Source organism: Lissotriton helveticus, chromosome 7 (assembly GCF_964261635.1).
Source record: "Lissotriton helveticus chromosome 7, aLisHel1.1, whole genome shotgun sequence".
NCBI classification, from domain to species: Eukaryota; Metazoa; Chordata; class Amphibia; order Caudata; family Salamandridae; genus Lissotriton; species Lissotriton helveticus.
The window spans coordinates 77148250-77173567 of NC_136068.1; the positions used below are offsets into that span (position 1 = coordinate 77148250).

At 45.2% G+C, this 25318-nt stretch overlaps 1 protein-coding gene across 2 annotated transcripts in view; it reads right to left on the reverse strand.

Annotated features, from left to right (window-relative positions):
- Window positions 1-22874, reverse strand: part of CDCA3 (cell division cycle associated 3) — a 28831-nt gene extending 5957 nt beyond the window's left edge. The window contains exons 1-5 of one of the 2 annotated variants that reach the window (XM_078651519.1): window positions 22749-22874; window positions 11045-11228; window positions 6159-6294; window positions 5208-6032; window positions 39-169 (exon numbers count right to left, since the gene is read on the reverse strand). In XM_078651519.1, the coding sequence (XP_078507645.1) occupies window positions 39-169; window positions 5208-6032; window positions 6159-6294; window positions 11045-11164 (1212 nt within the window). In that variant the 5' untranslated portion in view covers window positions 11165-11228; window positions 22749-22874. Of the gene's footprint in view, window positions 1-38; window positions 170-5207; window positions 6033-6158; window positions 6295-11044; window positions 11240-22748 lie in introns of both variants that reach the window. The other variant, XM_078651520.1, reaches the window with a different exon arrangement.
- Between the last annotated feature and the right edge of the window lie 2444 nt (window positions 22875-25318).

The window sequence follows — 25318 nt, forward strand, 5'->3', positions numbered from 1 at the left end:
ATTCCAGTTTCAGGTCGAAGATGTGTTTCATGTCTTACCTGTCTATGCGTTACATTGCTAGGGGAGTTATCGTCTCCAAGGATCTTCAAAGGGGACCGTGTGTGGCCTGCTGGTCCTGCAAGACCTTTTCCAGTTGCCTTTCGTGGTTTCTGCCGGAGTGCCTTGACACCTATTGGAACAAGCGGGGTAGCGGAAAGGAGGCATTAAGTAAAAAACAGGCTGGAGTCGTTAGTATATACAATCCAAAAGAATCCCCCTTTGAAATACTTGGGTGATTTAAAGCATTAATATAATGAAGTCAACATCCTCAATATGCAACAAAACCAAAACCATGAGTTCCCATGATGCACGGGACTTGTGAAAACCATAATTTCCAAACTGTAATCACCTACCTATTATTTAACAATTACAGGAAACTAAAGCAACTACACCATGTGTTTAAGTCACAGAATACAAAATAATTAAATCCTCCCCCCGAAACCTCCAATGTGGAAGAGTCAATCCAGAATAACACAACCATCATTCTAAGTATCAATTAAGTTTCCATGAAAACCGACAAACAGGCTTAACTTGGAAGATTTTTTGTGTCAATATTAACTTGACTGCCATACTGTACTTCAAACAAACGAGAAGTTATGTTTTTCAAAACTGTAGAAAAATCAAGACAAATAATTTACAAAAACTTGTCTAATTAGAACTACCTAACAATCTAAATCTACTGTTTAAGTGGTGCTTGACCTATTAAATATGTATGATTTAATGAAAGTAAGAAATTAGTAAAGTTTGGGAATTTTCATAAAGGATGAAAAAACTAGACTTTAAAAAGTGAACTCTTATGTCCATTGATATTTTCTGTGGCTAACTGGTGAATGAGAAGAGTTAGGACCAACAACAGTATAAACATTTTCTTGTGTAATAATTTGTAACAGATTAGGTAATAGATTTTCGAAAAGTACTGTAACAAATATGTGGACAAAATTGCTTTCGCCTTCTGAAGACCCTGTCACGGCTGCAAAGGGACTCAGACTTCCAGTACATGGTAATTAAACAATGGTTAACCATCAAACAGTAAATGGAGAACTAAAAGATTTAAATTGGCCATTTTATACCTCACAGAACGAATAGCCGGACAGTTCTTGATTTTACAAGACATTGGTTCTTCATATGCCTTGAATGACTTGTTCTAATAAATACAACTTTTCCCTTTCAAAGCTTGCTGGAGATTCCCTTTGGATTTTAATGGCTGCAACTCTTTTGGCCAACACTAGATATGATCTAACCATGACTTCAAATCTGAAGATAACCAAGTGAAGGGCTAAAACTGATGCCAATTTTTTCCAAAGGACAGGATCGAATAAAGGTTTACTTTCATGGATAAAATCATAAACCCCAAATATCATGAAGAAGGAATATAGCTTTTCAACTGGGAAAGATGACATTACTCTGAACAGGATGAGTGGAATGGTTCCAATCATGCATTGATACTCCTGGCCATATAAAAAACCAAGACATGGTCATCTGTACTTGAAGCAGGCGATTCAAGGTAGAACTGAGGATTTGCAAGTCAAACTGTAAATAGGCAACTCCAAGCACCTTTTATAAAATGTGAGACTATGAATATAAAGGAGAATTTGTAAATGGGTGCAGTTCTAGTCAATTAGGAAGAGTACTATTGTAAAGTTATTGGTCTATTCGCAAGGAGATTGAAGAAGGAAAGAACTAATCATTCTCTATAAAAGGCTAAATAAAGACTCATTTATGCCAAAAGAACTCCTGATCCACTGGGTAAAGCAGAGATCATCTTTGATTCCTGAAATACGGTTGATGCAAAACTGGATGAGCTGCCAGTTTCCAAACCACCACCATAGCACCATGCCCATGGTGATTGACAACGAACCATAAACATTTTTCCACCATAACATTACAGAACAGCTACACGATTGAGATCCTAATACAGATAATACCAGCAATAAAAACACGTCCGCTACTAACCCACACAATACTGATCACGCTTCTACAAAACTAAGTTTCACTGTCACCAAAGCACATCCTCTAAACAGTCTACTAAAAAATGCTCGATCACTCTAAAAACAAACATCACATCTACGACCTTCTCACCAATGCAAAAACAGACATACTATTCATAACTGAAACGTGGTTCGGAGATGATGTGGCTCCAGTCCTGCATGAAGCCATTCCTCTGGGCTATCAACCGATCACCCATAATCGTATAGGCAAAAAAAGGAGGTGGTCTAACTGTTGTGTTCAGGCAAACATTACAGATCACTAAAGTGGACTACATTTCCATAAAGAATTAGGAGTCTCTTCTCACAAGATGCAATCCTACGCCGCCTTCCTCCTGTAACTTCCTGCTCCTTTACAGACCTCCACCTAGCAAGGCGACATTCCCAGGCGCACTTCTAGATACGGTTTCAAACCTGATAACAATGCACTCCAACCTATGCGTTCTATGTGACCTCAACATTTGGTTTGACAAACCCAATATGAGCCATCCAAAAAACAATAATTAATGGCCTAAACGCACTGAAACTGCATCAGATTGTCCACAAACCCACACACTCTGCTGGACATATCCTAGATGTAATTTCCGTTAATACAGAAATAGTTACCTTTCATACTATAACTCCCGTCACATGTCAGACCACCATTTGCTTGCTTTCCAACATAAAACAACACTAAGCGACTCACTTAAAATATGGACCGTGGAACAAACTCAATTTGGAACACTTAGAAACACAACTAACATCCAGTACAGATCTGGAATCAAATTTTGTTAAAGAACTATATAAGTGGCTACATTAAGCTTTAATACCCTGATACCACTCAAAACCACACAACAGAACAAAAGAAAACAAGCACCATGGAGAAATACAGAGATAAGACATAAATCTACAAATTAAAAAGCTGCAACATGCCTGGCTCAAGACAAAAAACAAAGAAGACAAACTTCACCTACAGAAAATTAACAGATTATACAAGTCAGCTATCAAAAAAGCAAAGAAAAAGGTACTATTCAGACAGAATTCAAAATGCTAAATGTGCAAATAAAGAATTCAATAAAATACTCCATCAATATCGTAAACCAAATTGCCTAGAAGGAACTAATGCCGTTACTCAAGATTTCACAGACAAACTGGCAAATCATTACACGGACAAAGCAGACACGTTGGACTCTTACTTAAAACAGACTGAGCACCAGCACGAACACTTCTACAAAACAACAATCCAAAGAATACTCCAACTCCGCCTCTACGTTCCTTCCAACACATTCACACAATGAATTTCTAGACTTGGTCAAAGCAAGCAGGCCTGCCAGCAGCCATTCTGACCCATGTCCACCGCAAACTTTCAAGACAATGCTACCAATCCAGTAAGAAGAATCATCAACGATTCCTTAACTACCGCAATATTTCCAGAAGAACTCAAAACGTCCTTTACTGAAGAAAACAAACTTGGACCCATTGAACCATGACAACTACAGGCCCATTACAAATGGACCTTTCCTGGGCAAACATTGAAAGAGCAGCCTTCGCCCAAATGTCACAATTCATTGAAGACCATGTCATACTTTCAGACTTCCAAACGGGAATCCGTCCGGGAAGAGGCACAGAATCTGCCCTTCTTGCCATCTGGTATGACCTGAAGAATACAGTTGACTGCAACAGTGTTGCTGCGCTACTACTCTTGGACCTCTCTGCTGTCTTTTCACATAGTTGACCAAGACACTAGTACAAAGACTCTACGAAGCCAGCAGAGGGGACTGCTTTAGACTGGATCACTTCCTACCTTCGAAACAGAACTAATGTCATCCATACCCCACCTTTAACATCCAACCTTACTCCACAAAAGCTGGAGTCCCTCAAGGCTCTATCATCTCGCCCATGCTTTTCAACATTTACATGAAGTCATTACCGATACTGATCAATTCATTTCACACCACGTGCTAGAACTATGCAGATGACACGCAAATACTCCTTCAACTGGAATGCCTCAAAGACATTGGAAACTCGCCAATTTTCAGTTGTCTCAGAGCCGTGGCTCAATGCATGACGTGGAGCCATCTCAAATTGAATGCTTCCAAAACGTAAATACTCATGTGTGGCAATTGAAAACATTATCACCAGCTTGCCGCCTGGCATGATGAACTGGGATCACTGCCTAAAGTATTGAAGGAAGTAAGAAACCTTGGAATGGCCATGGACTCCAAGCGGTTGATGAATTCCCAAGTGGACAAACTAGCAAAAACAAGCTTGGTCACTATAAAAACTCTGCGACTAATATTTCCCCATTTGGGATTTCCACACAGGGTCCAAGCAACCATCTCCCTTGTTCTGTCCAAACTCGATTACGCCAATAGCCTCTACCACGGATCACCTTTAACGACTATGAAAAGTCTACAACGCATTCAGACGTCAGCTGTCAGACTACTCTTGCATATCAAACCGCGAGACCACATCACCACTGCCTTGAAAGCCCTACATTGGTTACCGGCTGCCAAAAGATCCACGTTCAAGCTGCTTTATATCACCCACAAAGCAATACATGGAATGGGACCGCTCTTCGTCAGGAATAAAATCCCCCAAAACACATTCATCACAGGAACCTCTGCTCTAAAGTGGCACCTCGCCTCAAAATCCCATGGTACAAGAAAAAAAAACTATGGGTGGCACATCCTTCTCTGTTCAAGCAGCCTGAATATGGAACTCTTTACCCCCCCACCACACAACATAAGATCCACCGACAACCACCTTATCTTCAGAAAACGAATCAAGAATTGGCTCTTCCCCACATAAGCATCATACGCAAACAGAAATATACAGCATATCCCTTTGTATATCAGCATTTATTTGTACTATAGACCAGTACCTTTTATGTGTATTGCTTTGTATAATCATGTTGAAAAACTATGGTTACATTTTTTTTTAAAGAATATTCACATTTTTAAGTACAGCACTTGAAACCAGAGTTTATCGAATGAATCTTAAATCTACTCATACTTACTTCCTTTATGCATCTACATAGTTTCCATGTACTTGGATCTGTGTATTTATTACTTTCTTCCCAACCAACTGAAGTGGCAGAAAATAATTCTTTTGGCAGAAATGCTAGTGATTACTTCAAAAAGTAGGTTAGCACATTCTTTCCTCACCTACCAAAAAGATCCAGATCACAGAAATCAAACTCACCTGTAGGTTTGCTAGCAGGCGAAGACAGAAGACGGGCTCTCGGCATGGCTTCAGTCTTAATCTGGACCTCCGATGGAACATCGCAGTGTACACTTCTCAAGCGTTCTGCTTTGGGATACTCCTTCCCTGCATCATTCACGCAATGAGGTTCCACAATAGGTTCTGCTGGGGAGTTGGGCATCTCAGTGAAATTCCTGGTGACCTCAGATATGCCTTCAGCGTGAGCCACCACCTCCTCTGCAGAATCCTCTGCCCCTCTTTCTTTACCAGTGTCGCTAACATCTGCGAGCATCAAGAGGCCGAGGGCAAACTCCATCTCCTCCTCTCTTGAGACTTTGTAATGACTTTCCTCAACCGGTAGTCCAGAATCGGCCTGCTTCAAGAGGTCAAAGCTCTGAGGTGGTAGACCCATATCCAGGATTGGCAAGTCCTTTTGAGCAGTGCCCTCAGCTGGCAGACCTATATCAGCCAGTCTCAAAAGGCCCATTGCCAGCTCTACCTCCTCTGGAGAGATCTCGTCCACTTGAGTTCTTGACTCATTGTCAGAAGTCTCCAGTGTCTCAGGGGTTTGCTCAACCGGAGCCTCCAGAGGCTCTTGGCCTGGTGCCATCTCTTCAGCTTCTGAAATGTGGTCTGGGGCCTGCTCCCCCATCTTGGTCTCCTGCACAAGCCTCTCACTTTCATCTTCCATCGTCAGTAGGGGTGCCCAGGACTGCTCAGCCTCTTCCTCTGCCCCTTGTGTTTTTTCTTGCTCCATACCCGGGTGGACTCCATCGTCATAGGTGAAAGCTTGACTGAGTTGCTTGACCAAGGTGTGCAGGGCTTCTGCAACAGAGAAGAAAAGAATGAGAACATGGCTCAGCCATCCCGCAACCCAGGTCAGTGAAGACAAAACTTTAATCTGCTAAGATTGATGTGGAATGGGCAAGGCATGGACAAAACAACACCCACCTGCTACAGTCGGTTTTAAGGGTGTGCGGAGGACCCCATGGGTGGGGGAGCGTGGGTCAGATGTGCGTGGGCAAACAGAATCCTGTCCATCTTCATCAACAGCCTGTGGGGTCGCCCGAGCAGAGGCTTGCTCAACCTGTGCAGGGAGAGAAGGGCAAACTGTGAGGATAGGTGGCACCTTCCAGATGCAAAAACAGAGGAGGTCTAATTGCAAGGGTTCACCACTCTCACTTTAGGGAACCGGGCCAAAAGCAGGAGTTAACCCTGTGAATCTTATTCATAGACAATAGAATTCAGGGATATATAGCGACCCCAGCCCGGTTTTTGCACCTAGAGATTTTTATTACACACCTTGTGCTCACAAGTATTTAAAATGGAGACTGAAGGCAACAAGGAACCCCCAATCGATACAAGATTGCCCACAATTTGCCATCACACTTTAATTACATCCAAAGCTGCCCTACAGTTGTTTAAAGACAAAACAGGAATTGTGTAATTTAACATTACAAAAAAAATTAAAAGGGACAAAAGTGAGACATGTCCACGTAGAGACATGTGCCGCATTCTTAAGAAACCAGTCCTATGGTCACAACAAAGGAATCCACAACGTATCTTTTGAGAGATGTATTTTAATAGCATTAAGCTGCGTTAGGAGTTTATGGTCTTACACAAGACTTTCTCCGCCACCCTCCGCCACCCCCCCAACGCCCCCAAAACATAACTTCTTTAGGGTGGGGCAAGTCTAGAACAAGCAAACAAATGGCCCAAAGTCATGCTGGTTCTGAGAACCTTTATGCAGATACACACAATGACATGAATGAGTAACAACTCTTGCACAAATGACTACCACCCAGCTTGGGAATTACACAGTACCTTTAAGAGGCATGTGGTTGTGTTCCATAGGTAACACTTTTAGTGCCCAGGCTTCATTCAAATTATGCAAGCTTTTTAGAGCTTTAATGCCAAGAAGCCTTTGATGAAAAGTAAGTGCGCCTTGGCCAGGTGGACTACATGGTAATTGATATGATGGTATACCGTTTTGCGCTTATGTACAAAATGTAATATACCGATCAAACAAAAATAATGTAGTAAGAGTGTGCATCTATGTTCACGTTTAGATGAAAATCAGAAATGTTTTGTGGCAAAAGAACTTTGACATCTTTACAAAAAAGCGAAAGATGAGGAAAAAGCCTGGACTCTCCTGGCTTATGCCATAATTATTTGTAAAGCGGTCACCCAGCAACAGTCATAAATTACAATCAATCAAAGGTTCTAAGGATGTATTTATGATCCAAACATTGAACCAAGTTTGTCACAGGAAGACACAAATCTAATAAGCCTTAAAATACTGTCCAACTAGATCACTGCGGAAAGAAAAGGACTCACTATCACAAAGTTGACACAAAAGAAATGTAATCCGGGCAAGAGTACAGTGTGCTAGATACTACACGCAGTGCTGCATCATAAATGACAAAAGTAAACAATGTTGAAAATGAAGGCACCAGAAAGACAGGATGATCAGAACAACAATCAATCAGAAATATCTGATAACTGTCAAAGGCGACACTATTTTCTCAGGAGACCAAAAGAAGTCAGGAATTCAACACCCTCGGATTCTCCCATGCAAGATCTTCAAATGAAAATGAGCTCACTTAAGACACCATGGTATCAGGATACTTGCAATATGTGGATGACAGTGGTGGGGTTTGGGATTATAAAAATCTTTGTTGTACCTCCTGAACCAACATGACAAAGCAGCACATCTATTTACTGAATCCACCACTCATGCCACAAGTCAATGTGTACATATCAATAGAAGACAGCTCAGCATAAATATGACACAGTTCTCTTCTCCAACCACCCTTCAAATTCTGTCTAAGGAGACGTGGTTCTTCCACAAACTCTATGTCCCCTTATCTTCTAGATAAAGGGGTGGGGGGAAAAAAATCTGTATTGGCCTGCCTAATGTACCAGAAAGTATTTTGAAAACAGTCACATTGCCAGAGTTAATAAGTTGAGGGAATTGCTTGGAAATGTTGATTATAACTCCTGTTATATGGGATGCGCACTAGTGTATATGCCTTACATGCCTACGTGTAACATTTGCTATACTCAGGAGGGCCACTTAAGGGGGTAAAGTAGAAAACGACCCTCTGATTTTACAGGCTGATTCTTGACAATTTCTGTACTATTGTGGTCTGCAATAAAGTTTGTTTAAAAAAAAAAGTTGAGGGAATTGAAGGGATGGGGAGGCTTTATTGTTCAGACTGCTGCTGTTCACCACAGCGAAGGGCGCAAACATGAACATCTAGGATAGAGGTCAAGAGCCCGTGCATTCTGCCCCTTTAGCATTTGGCATGACTATTGCAAGCAGGGCAGACTAGTGAGGCTTCATCCATAATGTAGAGGAAACGGCAAGTGTCCTTATGGAGAGAGTTGGGAGACATGTGGTCATCAACATGAAGTTAGGAAGCCATGCTTTTTAGATATGGGGTTTGGTCGATTTGACATCCACAGCATATTGTTGCAACATTCTTCAGAGCATAGGCCCTCCTTTTGCAATGGCTAAGGAGGCACCAGGCTGGGAGAGGCTTCCAGGACAGGAACTTCCCGAAAATGCAAAGAGGCAGTGCCAGGGTAGAAGAAGAGGCGTGGTTATTTGGCATAATTCATGTATCTAGGTGAAAAAAGGAAATGGGAAGAGGATTGGGGACGGGTTGTGTGTGTGAGAATAATGGTAACACATCCATGACTATGGTCCATGCAGAAAAATTAATCCAGGGGCAGTTTTTGTGGCCTAATGTTGACAATACATGACCCTCGAAGAGTGTTCCTTCGCTCAGGAGATGGCCATTTCTCCCATTAGCTCTAAATTCTTCCACATGGTATTAGGTGCTAGCTTGAGTAAATGCTTGAGGGGAAACCAGTGTGTGCTCTACAAGAACAAATTTATAAAGAGACCACAGCACTCCTAATAATACAAAAATACTCAATGATCCAATGTGAGTTAATCAGGGTATAGGGATGTCGAGATGTTCGCCTCCTGACTGTGAGGCGCTTCAACGTACAATCACAAAAAGTATCTTACACAGTGTAAGATGAATCTCGAATCCTCCCGGCGCACAAGAGCACGCTTGGTAATGTGAAATCAAAAAGTAATCTCAAATGTTTTCCATACATGATAACGCCGTCCCCGTTGTCAGCGGGCTGCATGATACACCCGCATTCGTGACTCGTCAGAGTGCATGTTTTTCTGACTTTGCGACACTCCCCCTGATGAAGAGCATCGCTAAAAATGCATATCTTTGAAACCGCAGCAATGCAGTGATTTGTTTTTAATTTATTCAGCAGTTAATTTAACTTTTTGAAGACTGGTTCAAAATAAACCATCTACTAATGGAAAACATTTGAGATTACTTTTTGATTTCACATTACCAAGTGCGCTCTTGTTCGCCGGGAGGATTCCAGATTCATCTTACATTGTATAAGATCCTTTTTTTGATTGCTCTACAAGGACAACACACAACAGTCAGGAACCAGTAGTCACTGTGGAGATGTTTACACAAGGAGTCCCAAGAATCTGAAGGCAAGAATAAGGATGCTTGGAATTATCAGTGGAGGACATGGTCGCCATTAGCTGCTTCTCTTTGTGTTTCTTGGCGTGGACAGGCTAGTTGTGCTATATGAAAGGCACTTCCTATGCGTGTGCAGTGGGAAGGTGATGTGCATTTCCAGCACTTGCTGGCCAGAGCCAAAATGTCAAAGGAGAAGAACTATGCAATCAAAAACATAAAATGGGGAAAAAGAATCACAACCAAGTCTATGGGTTTTTAGGATGAGACTGTTGGAAAATAGGTGCACACCCTGTTCCCTTACTGTGGAGGAAGTCTGATTATTGAGGAGGCAGAATGGCAATGATTCAAAGACTTCTAAAGGAGCAGAGGGTAAAAACAGAACTCCCTAAAACCATCGGTGGGCATGGGTTAAAACAGAGCCATCAATGAACCCAAGTACAGAAGTGGACTCAACAACACACCTTTAGAGCACAGATTACAATGAGGCACAACTTGGATACCAATAGTACACAAGCTAAAATAGTGCACTACTACGCTAACCTAAGGGGTGCAGGCTAAAACACTGAACTAGCTACATTGGTATGGCTTCTCCAACAAGTAACTTGTGAGTTACTGGTAGCTCTACAGCAACCTGCAAGTAGCTCTTCTGAGCACATCCCAGCCACCTCAATTAGAAGTACATGCTTGGTTGAATAAATACATTTATACCAAAATTGAAAAGTATGTATGCGAGATCAAAATGTGATTAATTTCAGAACTCAGAAGTAATGTTTGGGGGAAAATATTTAAAATTTCAAAATATATTTAAAACTTATATTTGAGTGATAAATCCTGAGGCATTGGGGATTCCAGACAATTATTACCTTGGTGCCAGGGGCATTGCAGCTATGACTGTTCTGTACTACCAATGCAAAGGTATTCCAAATTGATCAATACTTTTTTCTTTACATTAATGCTGTAAACCCTACATGATGCACTGAGGTGATCACTGCAGGTAATCTCAGTGGCCAATAAAGTAATCTTGTCTGAGGTGTTAACTATTTCAATATTAATAACATTAGTAGCCCAAGACAGTTTTCATTGAGCCTTAGTAGCTCGTATTACAAAAAAAGGCTGGAGGCCCTGGTATAGTGCCTTTTACCGAAGAGACTCAAGGTGCTGGCTATCCCCATTAAATCTTCACAACATTCATGGGTTGAGACATGTCAGCCTTGCATTTTCAAAAGTTAAGATGCATCCACTTTATCCCGTTCAAACACCCACAAACCCTGCTATTTTCCCCACTCAAACAAACATATACACACACTCTACCTCTATAGGAGTGCGTGGGATGCCAGACGTGGGAGAGCGAGGATCCGACACATGAGAGAGATGCTTGTTGCGCAGAGGTCTGGCTGGGGTGACTGGCTGCTTGCTGCCAGCGGAACCCATGATGTTCTAGACCGGAAAGGGAGTCAGCAGGGAAAGTTGTTCTTCAGATGTAGTGCTTAACGACCTGAAAAGAGACTGTAAGGTTAAAGACATGCAACAAACGGAAAGAAGACCTCTAACAATACTGCAAGCTCTCCCACACTGCTCTGCAAGATACTTCTGCTAGTGGCATTTTACTGCTATTCACATGGGCAGACATTAATACGGGACACCCAAACGCCTAAGATGGGGTATCCAGCACCAAGATTATTGCCCAGTACACTTAAAATCCATGCAGCAATAACCCTTACATCGGACATCAATGCCCACAAGAAATAAGTGTCGCAGATGTGAATACCTACACCAAGCACACAGGAATCCAAGGCCCTCAACGATGCATTAATGTTCAGACTGCTAAACAGCAAGTTATGTTACATAAACCCAAGTCTCGCTCACAATCACGACTGTTAGGAGAATTAAAGATTGATTTAGAGAAGTCTAAAAAGAAGATATCAACTGGTATTATACATTGTCGGGGAGTCAGTGGGGGATGTCGCACCGGCGACCCTCCTAGGATCTATAATTATAACCAGAAATTATGTAGGAGTTAAAATACAAGGAAAGTCAGCCCCCTTATGAAAAGACTACAAAACACTCAGGGGGATATTTATTAGAGGTTTGCGTCATGCTTGCACCAGGCAAACCTCTACAACAGGTTTATAAAGCCACTTTACGAGGCTTCATAAATCTGGAGCAAGGCAACTCAGATCGCTGCGTTGCCTTAATCTGCCCTCCGAGGGGGAAACATCCTTTACAACGCAACTTTTACCACGCAGTGCCTTTACGACGCAACTTTTACAACGCAAACCATTACAGCGCATTGCGCTGGGGGGCGGCTCTAGAATAGGGAATAGGTTAAATGTACTATCCAACACCTTCCCTGCTATCCACGGGGACTGGAGTTGGAATAGTAAATTAAACTATTCACTATCCAGCGCCCCAAAGCACTATGCGTTGTAATGGTATGTGTTGTAAAACTTGCGATGTAAAAGCATGCGTGGTAAAAGCATGCATTGTAATGTCGTATATCCCTTGGTAGGCTTTCCATGGGCGCTGTGGTGGGTGTCCCCATGCAGCTGTCATGGATGTTGATGCATTTCCAGATTTACAAGGACTTCTTAAGTCTGAATGAGCCAAAATCTCACGCCTTCCCAGGGGAGGCGTAACAAGCAGAAATATCTGTATTTCCCCTCTTTCTATGTGGGCTGCATTCTGCAGCCCACATAGAAAGAGGAAACTGCCTCTATGGATTGTTTTTGTGAAGTATGGTGTCCCTTCCTGCACAAACACAATCCTGCCTACCACACAGGGACCCTTTCACCAGGGTGCCTGCGTTGGCATTAGGCTGCCAAAAGAACCACCAGCGCAGGGGGAAAAGACAGGAATGCTAAGTATTGGATCAATTAGAACTATGTTTGTAGCCACAACAGAGTCCAGTTAGTAATTTATTTCCTATATCTAGATTCAAAGACCAATGATTTGCATATCCTTCCTGAATGTACAAATTGCCATTTGCTGCATGATTACAACCTAATGGGTAGGTTTTCCTCCTCCTGTTTGGATTTACAATATTAGTTAATCATCCCAAACCCACTGACGAGTGGTTTCCTCTTTATAGGCGTTTCCTATTCCTCTTCCCGGTGATGGCGCTAAGCAAATAACCACAAAGGGTTGAAACGTTGACACAATAATAGTGTACTGAGTTTATGTAATTCAGGAGCCTTCAACTCTATGATAGCGTTTAGAACAAACTGTGCATCCTCAAGTTACTATAACACACATTTGTTTGTTTATTTGAAAAGATTTATATAGTGCTGGCTAGACCCGGAGGTATCAGAGTGCTTTACATGAGGACGAACATTGTTTCAGAGCATAGTTACAGGTTACATGAGTTACTGGAGCGAAGTTACCTGCGTTAAAAACAGATGTAAGGAAAAAAGCAGGCAGGGGGGGTTTGGAAGCGGGGAAGAGATTCAGAGGAGAGAAGATAGGCGCAGAGGAGGTAGACCAAGAATGAGCGAGGGAAAGAGGAAGGTAAGGAAAACCCAACCGGGAGACGAGGAAAAGCAGTGCCCGACTTCCGGTGTGCTGTGATCCCAGTGGAAGAGGTATCATTCCCACATTACCGCTGTGTGTGGTCCCCTTTGCGCTGTGGACTCTCAAACTCCAGGGCATAAATACTGGATCCCTCCCCAACAAGGAGAGAAGAAGTGCTTTGGCAAGGGGCGCCATTCCCACACCTCCACTGTTTGGGGCACCCTTGACGCTGTGGATTCTCTCAGGGGGGTCTCAGACTCCTGGGTATACATGCTGGATCCCTCCCTAACAAGTGGCGAAGGAGCGCTTTGGTAAAGGGCACACACAATGGTGGTAAGTTTAGGGATAATGATGTATTGCGTGGTATTACAGTTTTAGAATCCGCCCACGGGGCAGTCATTGTCAGTCCAGGCAGGATGTCTCAGTCATTGAAGACCTTGGTGGCGTAAGGGCTGCAACATGAATCTGGCTAGACCCGGAAGTATCAGAATGCTTTACATAAGGAAACAGCGTGTTACAATTTAAAGAATTTCACATTAGTTACAGCATGATTACAGATTCGAGAGAGTAGTTACTAGAGAACACGAAAAACAAGAACCAGAAAGACCAATGGAGTGCTGGGAGTCAATAGGAAGAAAACATCAGCAGAGAAAACGACAAGAACATATGTCAGAAGTCTGGCTGGGTAGGGGACAGTCCAGAGACGGGCGAGTGGAGATGGTAGGATCGGTAAGGGTATGTAGCTTGGCTGCCATCTTATAGTCAGGCAAGTTGAGTCTGATTGGCCACCGTGATTCAGCAGCTAGGCATGCCTCAAGTTCTATGGCTTCGTTAAACTCAGTTATGATATAACTAGCAGCCCGTCCCGACCTTGTCCGGGAGCAATCAGGCTTCAGGGCCCCCGCCCGCTCCGAAATTGTCCGTGGGTCCTCCGGAGTAGCAGCCCGTCCCAACCTTGGCTCCCCCGGAGCCTTACCTCATCCGCCGCACCTCCCCGCGCTCCTGAGTTCACTGGTCCGCCGCTCCTCCCCGCTCCTCCACGCCTGTCCGCCGCTCCTCCCAGCCTGTCCGCCGCTCCTCCCAGCCTGTCCGCCGCTCCTCCCAGCCTGTCCGCCGCTCCTCCCCGCACTCTTGTCCGCTGCTCCTTCTCGCGCTCCTGGACGTCGCTCCTCCCCGCGCTCCTGATAGCACGCACGTCGCGGCCGGCGCTACTTCCATGGGACTAGTTTTTTTTCCTCGTAAATTTTTTAAATAACGTATATTTTTTACATTTATATAGCCTATGTCCATCTGCACACCCTGACAATTTCAACGATGTATCGGGTGTGTGGATTGGCGCTGTGGTTCCCGAGTTTACCCGCCTCAAAGGTTTAAAGTTCTTCCTTTATAATAGTAGTATAGATATAGATTTCCACGCCAGTATTCTTTGAAATCTTGCTTCCCCTTCCACTGTTTTCTACCTCATTTAGTAGAAAATTTGTCTCTATTAGTTAAATAATCACTGCGAATGCCTGTTCCAGACTACAGGCTGTTAGACCTGTCTGCATCTGGGGATACTCTAACCAACATTATTTATTTTTGTCCCCCTTAGCCTCCCAGTGTTTCTATTTTTATTTTTATATAACCACCAGGATTTTTCAGTGCTGTCAGGGGGCTAGGTGTTCCTTGACTATGACGCCATTTTTCCCTCATACCCTGTGAGGCCTAGTTTAGCTCCTGGAAAATCTAGGGACACTCAGGAACCTAAAATGGTGTCCACCAACTGCCATAACGGACATTCCAGGGGAACAGGCCCATAGGCTAATATGAGGAAGGTTCCAGAAACCTCTAGTGGCTTCCAGAGGTCTCAGGCCACTCTATAAAAGGCCAGTGACCAGCAGCCATTTTGTGCAGTCTCAGGAGTGACCGGTGAGGAGAGAGGCGACCTGTGGAGGAGGATTGCGCACCAGTGGTGACCAGATCGACCTGTGGGCCGGCTGTCGCGTTATTGGGAAGTGCCCCCTTTCAGGCTGACCAAACCCCACTGTCACGTCATCCATTAACCGTGACCAGAGACATTGTGACCAGATTGTAAATTACAGGGTCGTGTTGTGAGACCCTTGCCAACGGCTATATAGCGACCCTCGTGTGTCCTGCACACCTGCCCTGAGAAGTATAGGCAGATCAGGTGGACATCGGACCAGAGCTCTGCTGACTGGCTGAGGAGTAAGGACAGTCCCTGTCACAACATACGCGACCGCCTCGCACATTGTGGTAACAGGCAGTGAAATCGATTGAGGCTCCTACCTGCTTGAGGCGCCGACACCAAGCCTGACCCAGGCGTGAGGGAAGTGCCCAGCTGATCTGCGTATTGACGGAAGAAGGCGGCGCTGGAGGAGGGGCGGAGTCCGGAGCCGAAAGGAAGCCGGCGGCATCACAGGAGGCGCGCCTGAAGCCCACCCAGCTGGACGGAAGAGGCGGAGCCCGAGAGTGAGAGCGCCGTCAGCCTCGTCAACGGAGCAGCGAGAGCGCCGTCGGACTCGCCGGTGAGACAGCGACGAACCGAGCCTCTCCACGCTCTACTGTCCCCGCCTGACGATAACTCCTGCAGAGTCCTCACCCACGGCGCCGGAGACTGGTGACAGACCGAGCGACTCCAGCCGGGTGTCTCGCCGTGACTGAAGTAAGCAGGGGAGAACGAGGGAAAGCGGGAGCGGCAGCGCCGGTTGGCCAAGAACACTAAAGCGGCAGTATTAAGAGAACTAGTTGATTACCTGAGGAACCGCCAGTAACTAAAACACGAGGAACTTGGCTATTAATCCTCCCAGTACATTTGAACTGCTATCACCAAGCTAAATAAAGGGGGGAAAGCAGTGTAAAGGGAAAACGAAGCATTAAGTTCATGTGCCTAGCATTGAAGTGTGGTAGGTTGAGCCCAAGGGTGTCAGGAGCGGACAGGGCTCACTTTTAAAACCCTTCCAGACAGTTATTCACTTGGAGGCAGTTCTTCCACAAGTAAGGTGTAGCCAGAGAATAGACAAAAGGGAAGCCTTATTAATTTTACCGTGTCTTCTTTTAACCGTCTAGCTGGTTGCATATTTTGCGAGGAACGCTGCTGGGGGTAGAAGCCTGTTGAGCTGATCTGGAAGCTGAGAGCAGAGGGGTAATGTACATGCCTGGGTTATGTAAAGTAACACATTGAACCTGTAGAGTGAATTTTCCCTTCTGTAAAGCTAATTGAAGAAGTATACTGTGTAATTAAGAGAAAGTTACCTCAAATGAAATGTACCTGTGATTAAGCCTTGCTGAACTGAGAAAAGTAGTGAAGATTGTGAAACTTGTATGACAACTATGCTGAACTAAATGTGTACTGCTTGTATCTAAGAAAAGAACAAAGAGAACTTTTATAAAAGGTACTAGTATTTTTCTAAACTGGTGTAGTGTCTTGTATTTTTAGTGGTCAGTCATTGAGTTACTGTGAGTGGGTCCTGTAAGCACTTAACCAAGCCTTGGAGTTTAGCTGTTTCCTCTACTGTGCCAGGCTACCCTATGTAGTCTAGGATACCCTAGGTCTAACACAGGCCATAAGTTTGAATCCTACCAAGGCCAACACAACCTTCCATCCTTCCGAGGACAGTCAACTGAGAACCATCAAATCTGTGAAAAGAAGAACTCATTGATAACAGCACTTTAAAATGACAAAATGGTGGTATGGATAGCTAAATAAAAATAAGTTTGCATTATTTTCTCTCCCACAATCTCCTGTCAGGGGTTGAGCAGATTCTCCAAGGGCCCTCAACTCAGTGCCATATATAATAATGCTTTGGGAATGAGCGACTGTCACTACCAGTGTGCCCAAAATTCTTCAATGGGTAGCCCCATGCAGCCCAAAGACTAATGAATATCTCGATATCGATATGGGAGACTCGGGTGTACCATATCACATTCTGTAGGGGGGGGCAATCATTTTGCGCTACGCCACTGGCTTTCCTCTCAGTGTAATTGTGTTGTGGGCTAATGTCCCATCACTGCTCAGTGGTCTGAGAAGATTAGTCCTTCCTGCTCAGTTGCAGCAGGGGGGCGAGCAACAGCTGTGACTGCATGTTAGAGTCTGTGGTTTGCAGTATCGCCCCGATTGCTGCTGGAAATCAAGTGTCCGGGGAGCAAGTGGGACATAAATGTTCATACATTTAAACATGCGCACAGCTGCCTGAGGGGTCCTAATTCATTAGGCCCAGGGCAGAACCAGTAAATTATAATCTGGGTTAATTGAACTATGTGGCGGGGACGATCATGCCTCAGAGTTGACTTCATTTGATGGCAAGAAAAGGCAAACTATGCAGCATAATGCATCGCATTTTGTGATAGTATTACTTCGTTATTACAATTCTTAACACTGTCTGCGCGTCGGTTTTACTTCATTAATAAAAGTTTAACACCCTGATATAGCAATATTCAAGAGAAAGGTGACCAGTCAAACTTTGTGAGGGGCCTTCCATTGCACTGCAACTTGTAACCACACTTTTATTCACTGTTGATCGGTGTGAGCTACAAACAATACATTCTTTTTGTTAAAATCTTCAGATTATGCAGCAGTTGACGGATAATGTGGCAAACGACACGAAAATAGCATGAGTGCAGTGACCGTGATTATAAGCACTTGCACAGGAAGACTCTCCTCAGACCCCCCAAAACGCGAAAAGAGGTGTGCAGAGGGAGGCCTAGCTACGAACCTTACCAGAGTTTTGGAAAAAGAACAGTGAAGCACGTCTTTTCTTAGAAGCAAAACTCATGTGCTCTACTCCCATTCTTGTAGTGTTGGGTCAGGTAAGAGCAATCAGTGGTTAGATGACTGGATCTACAAATCATTAACGTGTCCTACACATTTCTTCTTGCGCCATGAGTACTGCATACATTCAAACGGAGCTCTCGGTCTCTGCAGGAACACACAACACGTCATTAATAATTACGGCGCAGAGGCACAGCACTGATGTCAGCACGCACGTCGCGGCCGGCGCTACTTCCATGGGACTACTTTTTTTTTCTCGTAAATTTTTTAAATAACGTATTTTTTTAAATTTATATAGCCGATGTCCATCTGCACACCCTGACAATTTCAACGATGTATCGGGTGTGTGGATTGGCGCTGTGGTTCCAGAGTTTACCCGCCTCAAAGGTTCAAAGTTCTTCCTTTATAATAGTAGTATAGATAGATATATGTCAAATAAGCTTTATTCGGCTTTTGAGTTTAAAACCATAAAAGCAGCAAAAGGAAATGCATACATGCAAAAATAACTCAACATAACATTACATAATTAAAAAGAAAATAGATTTAAACCCAACTAAGATAGTTTAGCAAATCAACGATTCAAAATAATAACCCAAGATACACAGAATCCCCCTTTTTCATCCGGTGTTATGGTGATTCGGTGCTCGTGGACCAGGATAAAAGTCATGCAGGTCCCAAATACAGATGGAGCCATCTCCAAGTTTGGGCTGGGTAGATCGCAAATAGGGGGCAATGTTCCTGTGTTTAAATTTAATTAAAATCAAGTCCCCCGGAACATTTTTGGGCAGATGACCAAGCCACCCCACCCTTCTGACGCTCAGTATCCCGCCGTCTAGCGCGGATGGTAATGGTCTATTGTTTTTGAGCCAAAAGATGGCTTTGTTCAGTAGGTCCTGATGTAGTTCACGTTTGGCCGGGCTGAGTACAGGGACCCCAGAGAGAACGGTGACGTATGGGGCGGCTTCGGGGGGTAAATCAATACGATGCCTTCTTTCTAGTGAGATCATAGGAGCTCTATGTGGGGGATGTTCGGGATTAAGAGTAACATTGCGACCACTTTGAATGGGTGGTGTAACAGGGGAGTCACAAGTTTGCATAGACCTTTCCTGGGTGTTAGTAGAGCGTGTTGGTATAACAGTGTTTCCAGTTAGTGGATATGACCGTATTACAATTTTTTCGATCCTGGACAGTCTGTCCCCCAAATCATTAATTTTTGCTACCAGTGGAGATAGAGCAGTATTTAGCAGCCGCTCGATTTGGGTCAGAAGGTTCGATTGTAGGGGGGATACAGAGTCATTTGGTCGAGTCTCAGCCTTATCCAACGATAATGAGGCTGGGTTGGGGCCAGGTGATGAGGGGCAGCAGTTATTAGATAGAGAGAGGGTTGTATCGGGGGATGCCTGGGGAGTGCAAATTTCTTGATCAGTGACTCTGGCCACTATGGGGGGGGTTGATGCATCCGGGATATAGTTTGTGCCACACAGGGCATTCAGCTCTTCCCAGATGGACATAATGGTTGGGAGACAGGATCCCAGAGACAAGAGTAGACAGTTCAAAACGGTAGGGGTTGAAAGGATAGTACCTGACTGTACCTTCTCCTATGATGGTGCCAAGAGTGGTGGCCCGTCCCGTCCTCCTTGTGCCTCTGAGGGCCACAGAGGGCCCGCCCTTTGCCCGGGCTTAGCTCCGCGAGGCGGGGCAGAGCGCTGTTTATGGCCCCTCCTGGCGCTGCGTTGCGTCCCTCAAGCTGCGCCGCCGCTGTGGCAGCCGGGAGTTGTGGTCCCGGGGCGGCGGCGCTAATCCCAGCAGGAGATGACTCGTGGCGGTGGCGGCTTCGTTGTGGGGCTTCCTCTCCCTGCCCCTGGTGCCCCTGGTAAGTGCTCAGCTGTACCCCCCGCTCCGCCGGGCAGAGCGCTGTTTATGGCCCCTCCTGGCGCTGCGTTGCATCCCTCAAGCTGCGCCGCCGCTGTGGCAGCCGGGAGTTGTGGTCCCGGGCGGCGGCGCTAATCCCAGCAGGAGATGACTCGTGGCGGTGGCGGCTTCGTTGTGGGGCTTCCTCTCCCTGCCCCTGGTGCACCTGGTAAGTGCTCAGCTGTTATATCACATATATATGTATATATCTCTGAAAGTCTGCGATATTGTTCAATAACTAATTGGGCTATGCAATATATCACTCTGACCTTATAGAGTTGAAAGATTAATGAATTAATAATCGTTTTTAACATATGAACTACGGATCCCACAAAAGTGGAGTGGAGATCTAGCATAAATAGTGAAAAGCAAAAAAAGGACTGGGTTTACTTCTGTGATCAAGACCATGATGGTCGAAATGCGTAGGAGGAGGAAGAGTGATGGAGTGAATAAAAGTTTGAAAACCCAAGCCGAGTGCCACGTATCTTTCATTGCTGAAAAGTATTTTCCGAGACTAGTCCTGTCTCGCCATGAGCACCAGCTAATTTGCACGGCCCCCCGCGTCAGACTGTGTTGTTGATAGATTTAAATCTAGCGCACTTCTTACTCACTTTCAATGCGCCGTGTGGGAACACCTCTTGAATTTCGAATGTATATAATAAGAGCTTAATAAGTTAGTCTTCCTAGGATTCCTAATTTTGAACAATCAAATAAAAATGTATTTTTTCTAGTAAAACTAATCTACTGATGGTTATTCACTAGTTTACCATGAAAGTTTAGGTTCACACTAACCCCCTTCGGGGACCTCTTTTCGGTCATTACTATACTATGCAGGTTTACTGAGTCGTCCCTTCCTTGGCTTACGAAAACGTACCGGAGAAGGCGTCAAATTTTGCTCCTCAATGAAGTCAAATATGCCATGGTACAGTGCACCCCTGCCAGTGGGAGATTTCAGAAAACTGCAGCGGGAGGACTTTAGGGGAAGCTTGCTCAGCCACAACAGGCGCTTCAGATTGTTTTTCTTCAGAGTGGACTCACATGTGAGCACTGGGTGAGGCACACCTCCTGCACTTCACATATAGAAGCTTAACTGTTGCTGGCTAGGTGACACTCTCCTATTCAATATCCTCATTCTTAGGGTAGGTGCTCTGCTCGGCTCTAACCCAGCAGCGATGGAGTCAGGGCGTATGTCAGTATGGTACTGTTAAGAACCTGCCCCCATGAGGAATTGGCATTGATTCCGTTCTGCAAGTCTCTGGACAAACCAAAGAAACAGGGCATTTGGGTCCTGGACCTGCACCCAGTGAGGCAATTGACTCAACCTTTGTGCTGCACCATGCCCAGGTCCAATTTGCTCAACCCTCCGATGCAAGCACTTCATGGGACCTCTATGCCCAGGCAAGGTATTAGCCTGGACCTGACAGTGCAACCGAGCAAGCGATTTAGATACCAAAACCTCTGCTGTGGCAGGGCACGTCTTACCTTGTCCCCTGGACTGTGACAAAAGGACCTAGCTAGAACAAGTGGTCAGGCATGTTGGGGTGATGGGTTTTTACCATCCTTGGGCGCACTCGCACTATTTGTGTAGCACTAACAAGGGTAATTTCCATGAGGGAAGGTCCCATAGGGGTGGTGGAATGTCTTTTTTTACCTCACCTCTAGAAAGATGTTTGTTACTGTGTCCAATGGCTGCCAACCTGTACTTACCTTACAACTCTACTAATGGTGACTAAATCGAATGACTTTCTGTTTTGGGTGCATCCTTATCTGCATGCAGTCCAGGCATTAACGGAATAACAATATATCGAAAGCATAAGACCAAGAGGTTATGAGAGTCATCTGCTACAGACAGCCAATGGTACACCAAACAAGGCATAAGCTACATGAACTGGAGAACGAATATGAAGGGAAAACGAAAAAAAATAGACCCAAAAAAGGATCAATGCCATATGCCGCCCCCCCCCCCCAGAAATTGGTTGAGCACATGAGGAAAAAAACTGGCAAAGGAACTCCTACTCACAGGGATGAGTATGCGCTACTTGATGCATGCAGTATTTGTCATGAAATCTCTGTATTTAGAACAACTGTGAAAGCTGTCGGCAGTCTGATCTTAGAAGGCAGTTTGTACTAACAAGTTGAGAGTGGGAAAAAGAACTGCCATAAAATTACATGAATGCACTCTGAACCCAGGTATTGCTTCTGTATATGCAGATTATAGCACTGTATTATTATACCAGGGTAGGCCTTCAAACAGCACTTTTTAATTTGGAGTGTACTCATCGAAGAAGAGCCACTTGAGCATTAGTAATCAGGATGTACCAATGATAACCTTTGAGTAAGAGCATTACTCCATGGTTGGTTTCTAGGAGGCAGTAAGCTGCAAGAGGTCCATGGATATCAGTATTTTTATTTATTTATTTAATGCATTTTTTTTTATAAAGCCCGGACTTCACCCGAAGGTGTCAGAGCACTGTACAATAGAATCCGTTACGTTACATAAGTAGATGAGTATCAAAAGTTGACTTGGGGCTACTTCGTACATAAACTGCGATCGGAACGTGTCACCGTCTATTTGGAAGCAGTCAGCAAAGACTTGCAACAAAATGATGATACTTGCCCATTGACTTTGATTTGAATGATGCACATTTTAAGAGACACGTTAAAAAGAGAAGTGCAAGTATTTCCAACTAAGAAGGCTTCTTCCGAAATAGGAGAACATCGCATATAGATATATATATAAACACTCCTTCACTACCCCGCATTAAGCCCCCTCACTTTCGAAGTTTGTAGCAATACGAATTATCATATTTTTAAACCCCTTTTACGAACCTGCCTCTTGTCTTCGCCTCTCTTATCCCTTCCCTTTCTCACTCCCAGCTCCTCGTCGCTGTTTTCAAATCTCGCGCTGCAGCCAATCCCAGACAACTTGAATGTAGCGCCCCAGGGCAATTGGACTGCTCATACGTCATTTTCAATGCACCAATACGAGGGACCGTCATCTTACTTCCGCTCCGATGATTGGTTAATTTTCACGTCGCTCAATGTAGTTTTCAGATTGCAACAGCGTTGGGAACGAAATTGAAGGCTTCTTCCTTAATTACGTTTTTCGCCATTTTGGATTGGGAAATTCTCGGTGTATCCTGCGTTTTAAATAAACAACGAGAGTTAGATTGGACAGATAGACACACCGAAGCATTTCAAGTCTAGCCTAGCCACTGCGCTGGTTTAATTAATATATTTATATTAAGGAGTCAATAGCTATGATCGCAAGTAGCGGGGCAGCGTTTGGGATTTCTCCATTGTACAGTACGAAAAAGATAAGGAAAATGCTCAATTAGAAACAGGGAATGCGTTGAATGCATGGTTTGTCTATACCCTAATTCTATAGCAGGAGCGTAAAAAGATGGCCGCTATCATTCATGAGTATTGGTGGTCACTGCGTGGATAAACATAAAAAAACACAACAAACAAGCATTGGCATAGCCAATAGGTCTCGCCTTTGGGACCTTATTGGGGAGTGCAAGGACGGGGCCTAGCACGTGGGACACGGCTACAAACGAGGACACAGGTGACACAGGTTAGTGGGTGCTGGGAAAGACCTCGAGCGGTCTTCCGCATCTTTATTTATACCCCGGAGCGAGCCCGCCCCGGGGGTGTGGAGATGCGTGAGGGAAATAGATACAAATTATTGATGAGCCCGGGTGGCTCTCTACATCCCTCCTTCAATTTAGTCTGCTCCTTCTGGCAGGGTGCCTTCAGGGCGCGGTCCATGCAAAGTCTCTCAGTCTCTAGCTCGGACCCGGATTGGGTCGCAGGTTGTATCGCTGATTTCGGACAGCCGTAGATGTCACAACCCCACTCTCGACATTGGAATCAGGACACGCTTGGCTGGTGTGGCGTGAGGTGTTTTGACCTGCTTCTCCGAGTGAACCTTCTCCGACTTGTCTACGTGGTGGCGAGCCTGAGAATGAGCTTCCGAAGTCCTGAGCGAACTGTTCTTCAGGTTCCTGATCATTCGCCCTTGCAGGGGGGCCAGCCGGCCTTCCCGCTTTCTTGAAGCACGATACGTTTCTGGTCACCACTTGATTGTCTCGCCGTACCGTGACCATGGTCCCTTGAACTTTGTCTACTGTCCACACCTCCGGCTCGTAGGGTGTTCGAAATTTCCAGCCGGGGTGTCGATCTCGGATCACCACCGTGTCTCCTTCCTTTAGCGACGGCTGTTGGGCGTGCCGCGCTTCACTTGCTTTCTGATTGGTGGTTCGTCTCCAGGTGTAGATAGCCTCTCCATCTCTTGCCTCTGGGGTCCAGGTGTGGTCTGTCAGGATGTTGTCCCGAGGCGCTCGTTTGAACAGCACATGCGCTGGTGCGCACTTGGTGGTGCTATGTGGCGTTTGGCAATAGGCACCTAAGAATTGATCCAGGGCAGCTTCTGGATCCTCCCCTCCATCCACGGCAATTCTTAGAGCTCTGTTAAGAGTCCTCATTAGTCTTTCGACTTCCCCATTTGCTTGGGGCCATAGTGGAGTGATTTTCCGGTGTCTGATTCAGAGATTCTCCAGGTAGCTTTGAAACTCTCTTCCTTGGAAGGGTGGTCCGTTGTCCGATTTGATTTCCTCTGGGAGCCCCATCGTGGCGAAAATGCGGTTTAGAGCTTTCTTGACTTGAGGAAATGCAATTGAGGGAATTACTTCCACCACCGGAAACTTAGAGAATGAATCCACTAGAACGAGCATGTATCTGCCATCCGGGAAGCTTCCGAAATCGATGCTGAGGTGTGTCCAGGGCGTCTGAGGGGTTTCTTCCGTTATCACAGGGGCTGGCGCCGGGTCTCCGCCGGTGATGGTGCAGGCATGACAGGAGCGTACCATCTCGTCCACCATGATGTCCATGGCCGGGAACCAGACCTTGCTTCTCAGACGTGCCTTGGTCTTGGCCATTCCCTGATGACCGGTATGTGCAATCGCCAGCATCTGACGCTGAAGACTCTGGTACTACGATCAAATGCCCTCGGAGGATGACCCCTTCGTCACCCACGCTCAGCTCGCTCCTGACTTGCCATAGCTGCTGCCGCGCATGGCTGGCTTCCGGTCGCAGGCCCTGGGCTCCATTCAGAAAATGCGCCCAGCGATTCCCCTCCAGAGCATGTCGGACACGGGAAAGTGTTTCGTCCTTGGCGGTGGCCTCACCTATCTCTTTTAGTGTCAGGGCACCCGGCTTGCGAGATCATGTGAACGAACTCCTCCACTCCAGGTCCATCTTCGAGAGGGTGGGCTGGCTTCGTCACATCCGGATGCCGAGATAGGTAGTCGGCGGGGTTGTGCGCTCTCATTCGGAACAGGATCTTGAAGTTGTATCCTTGTAGCTGAACCGCCCAGCGCTCTATCCGTGGGGGCGCT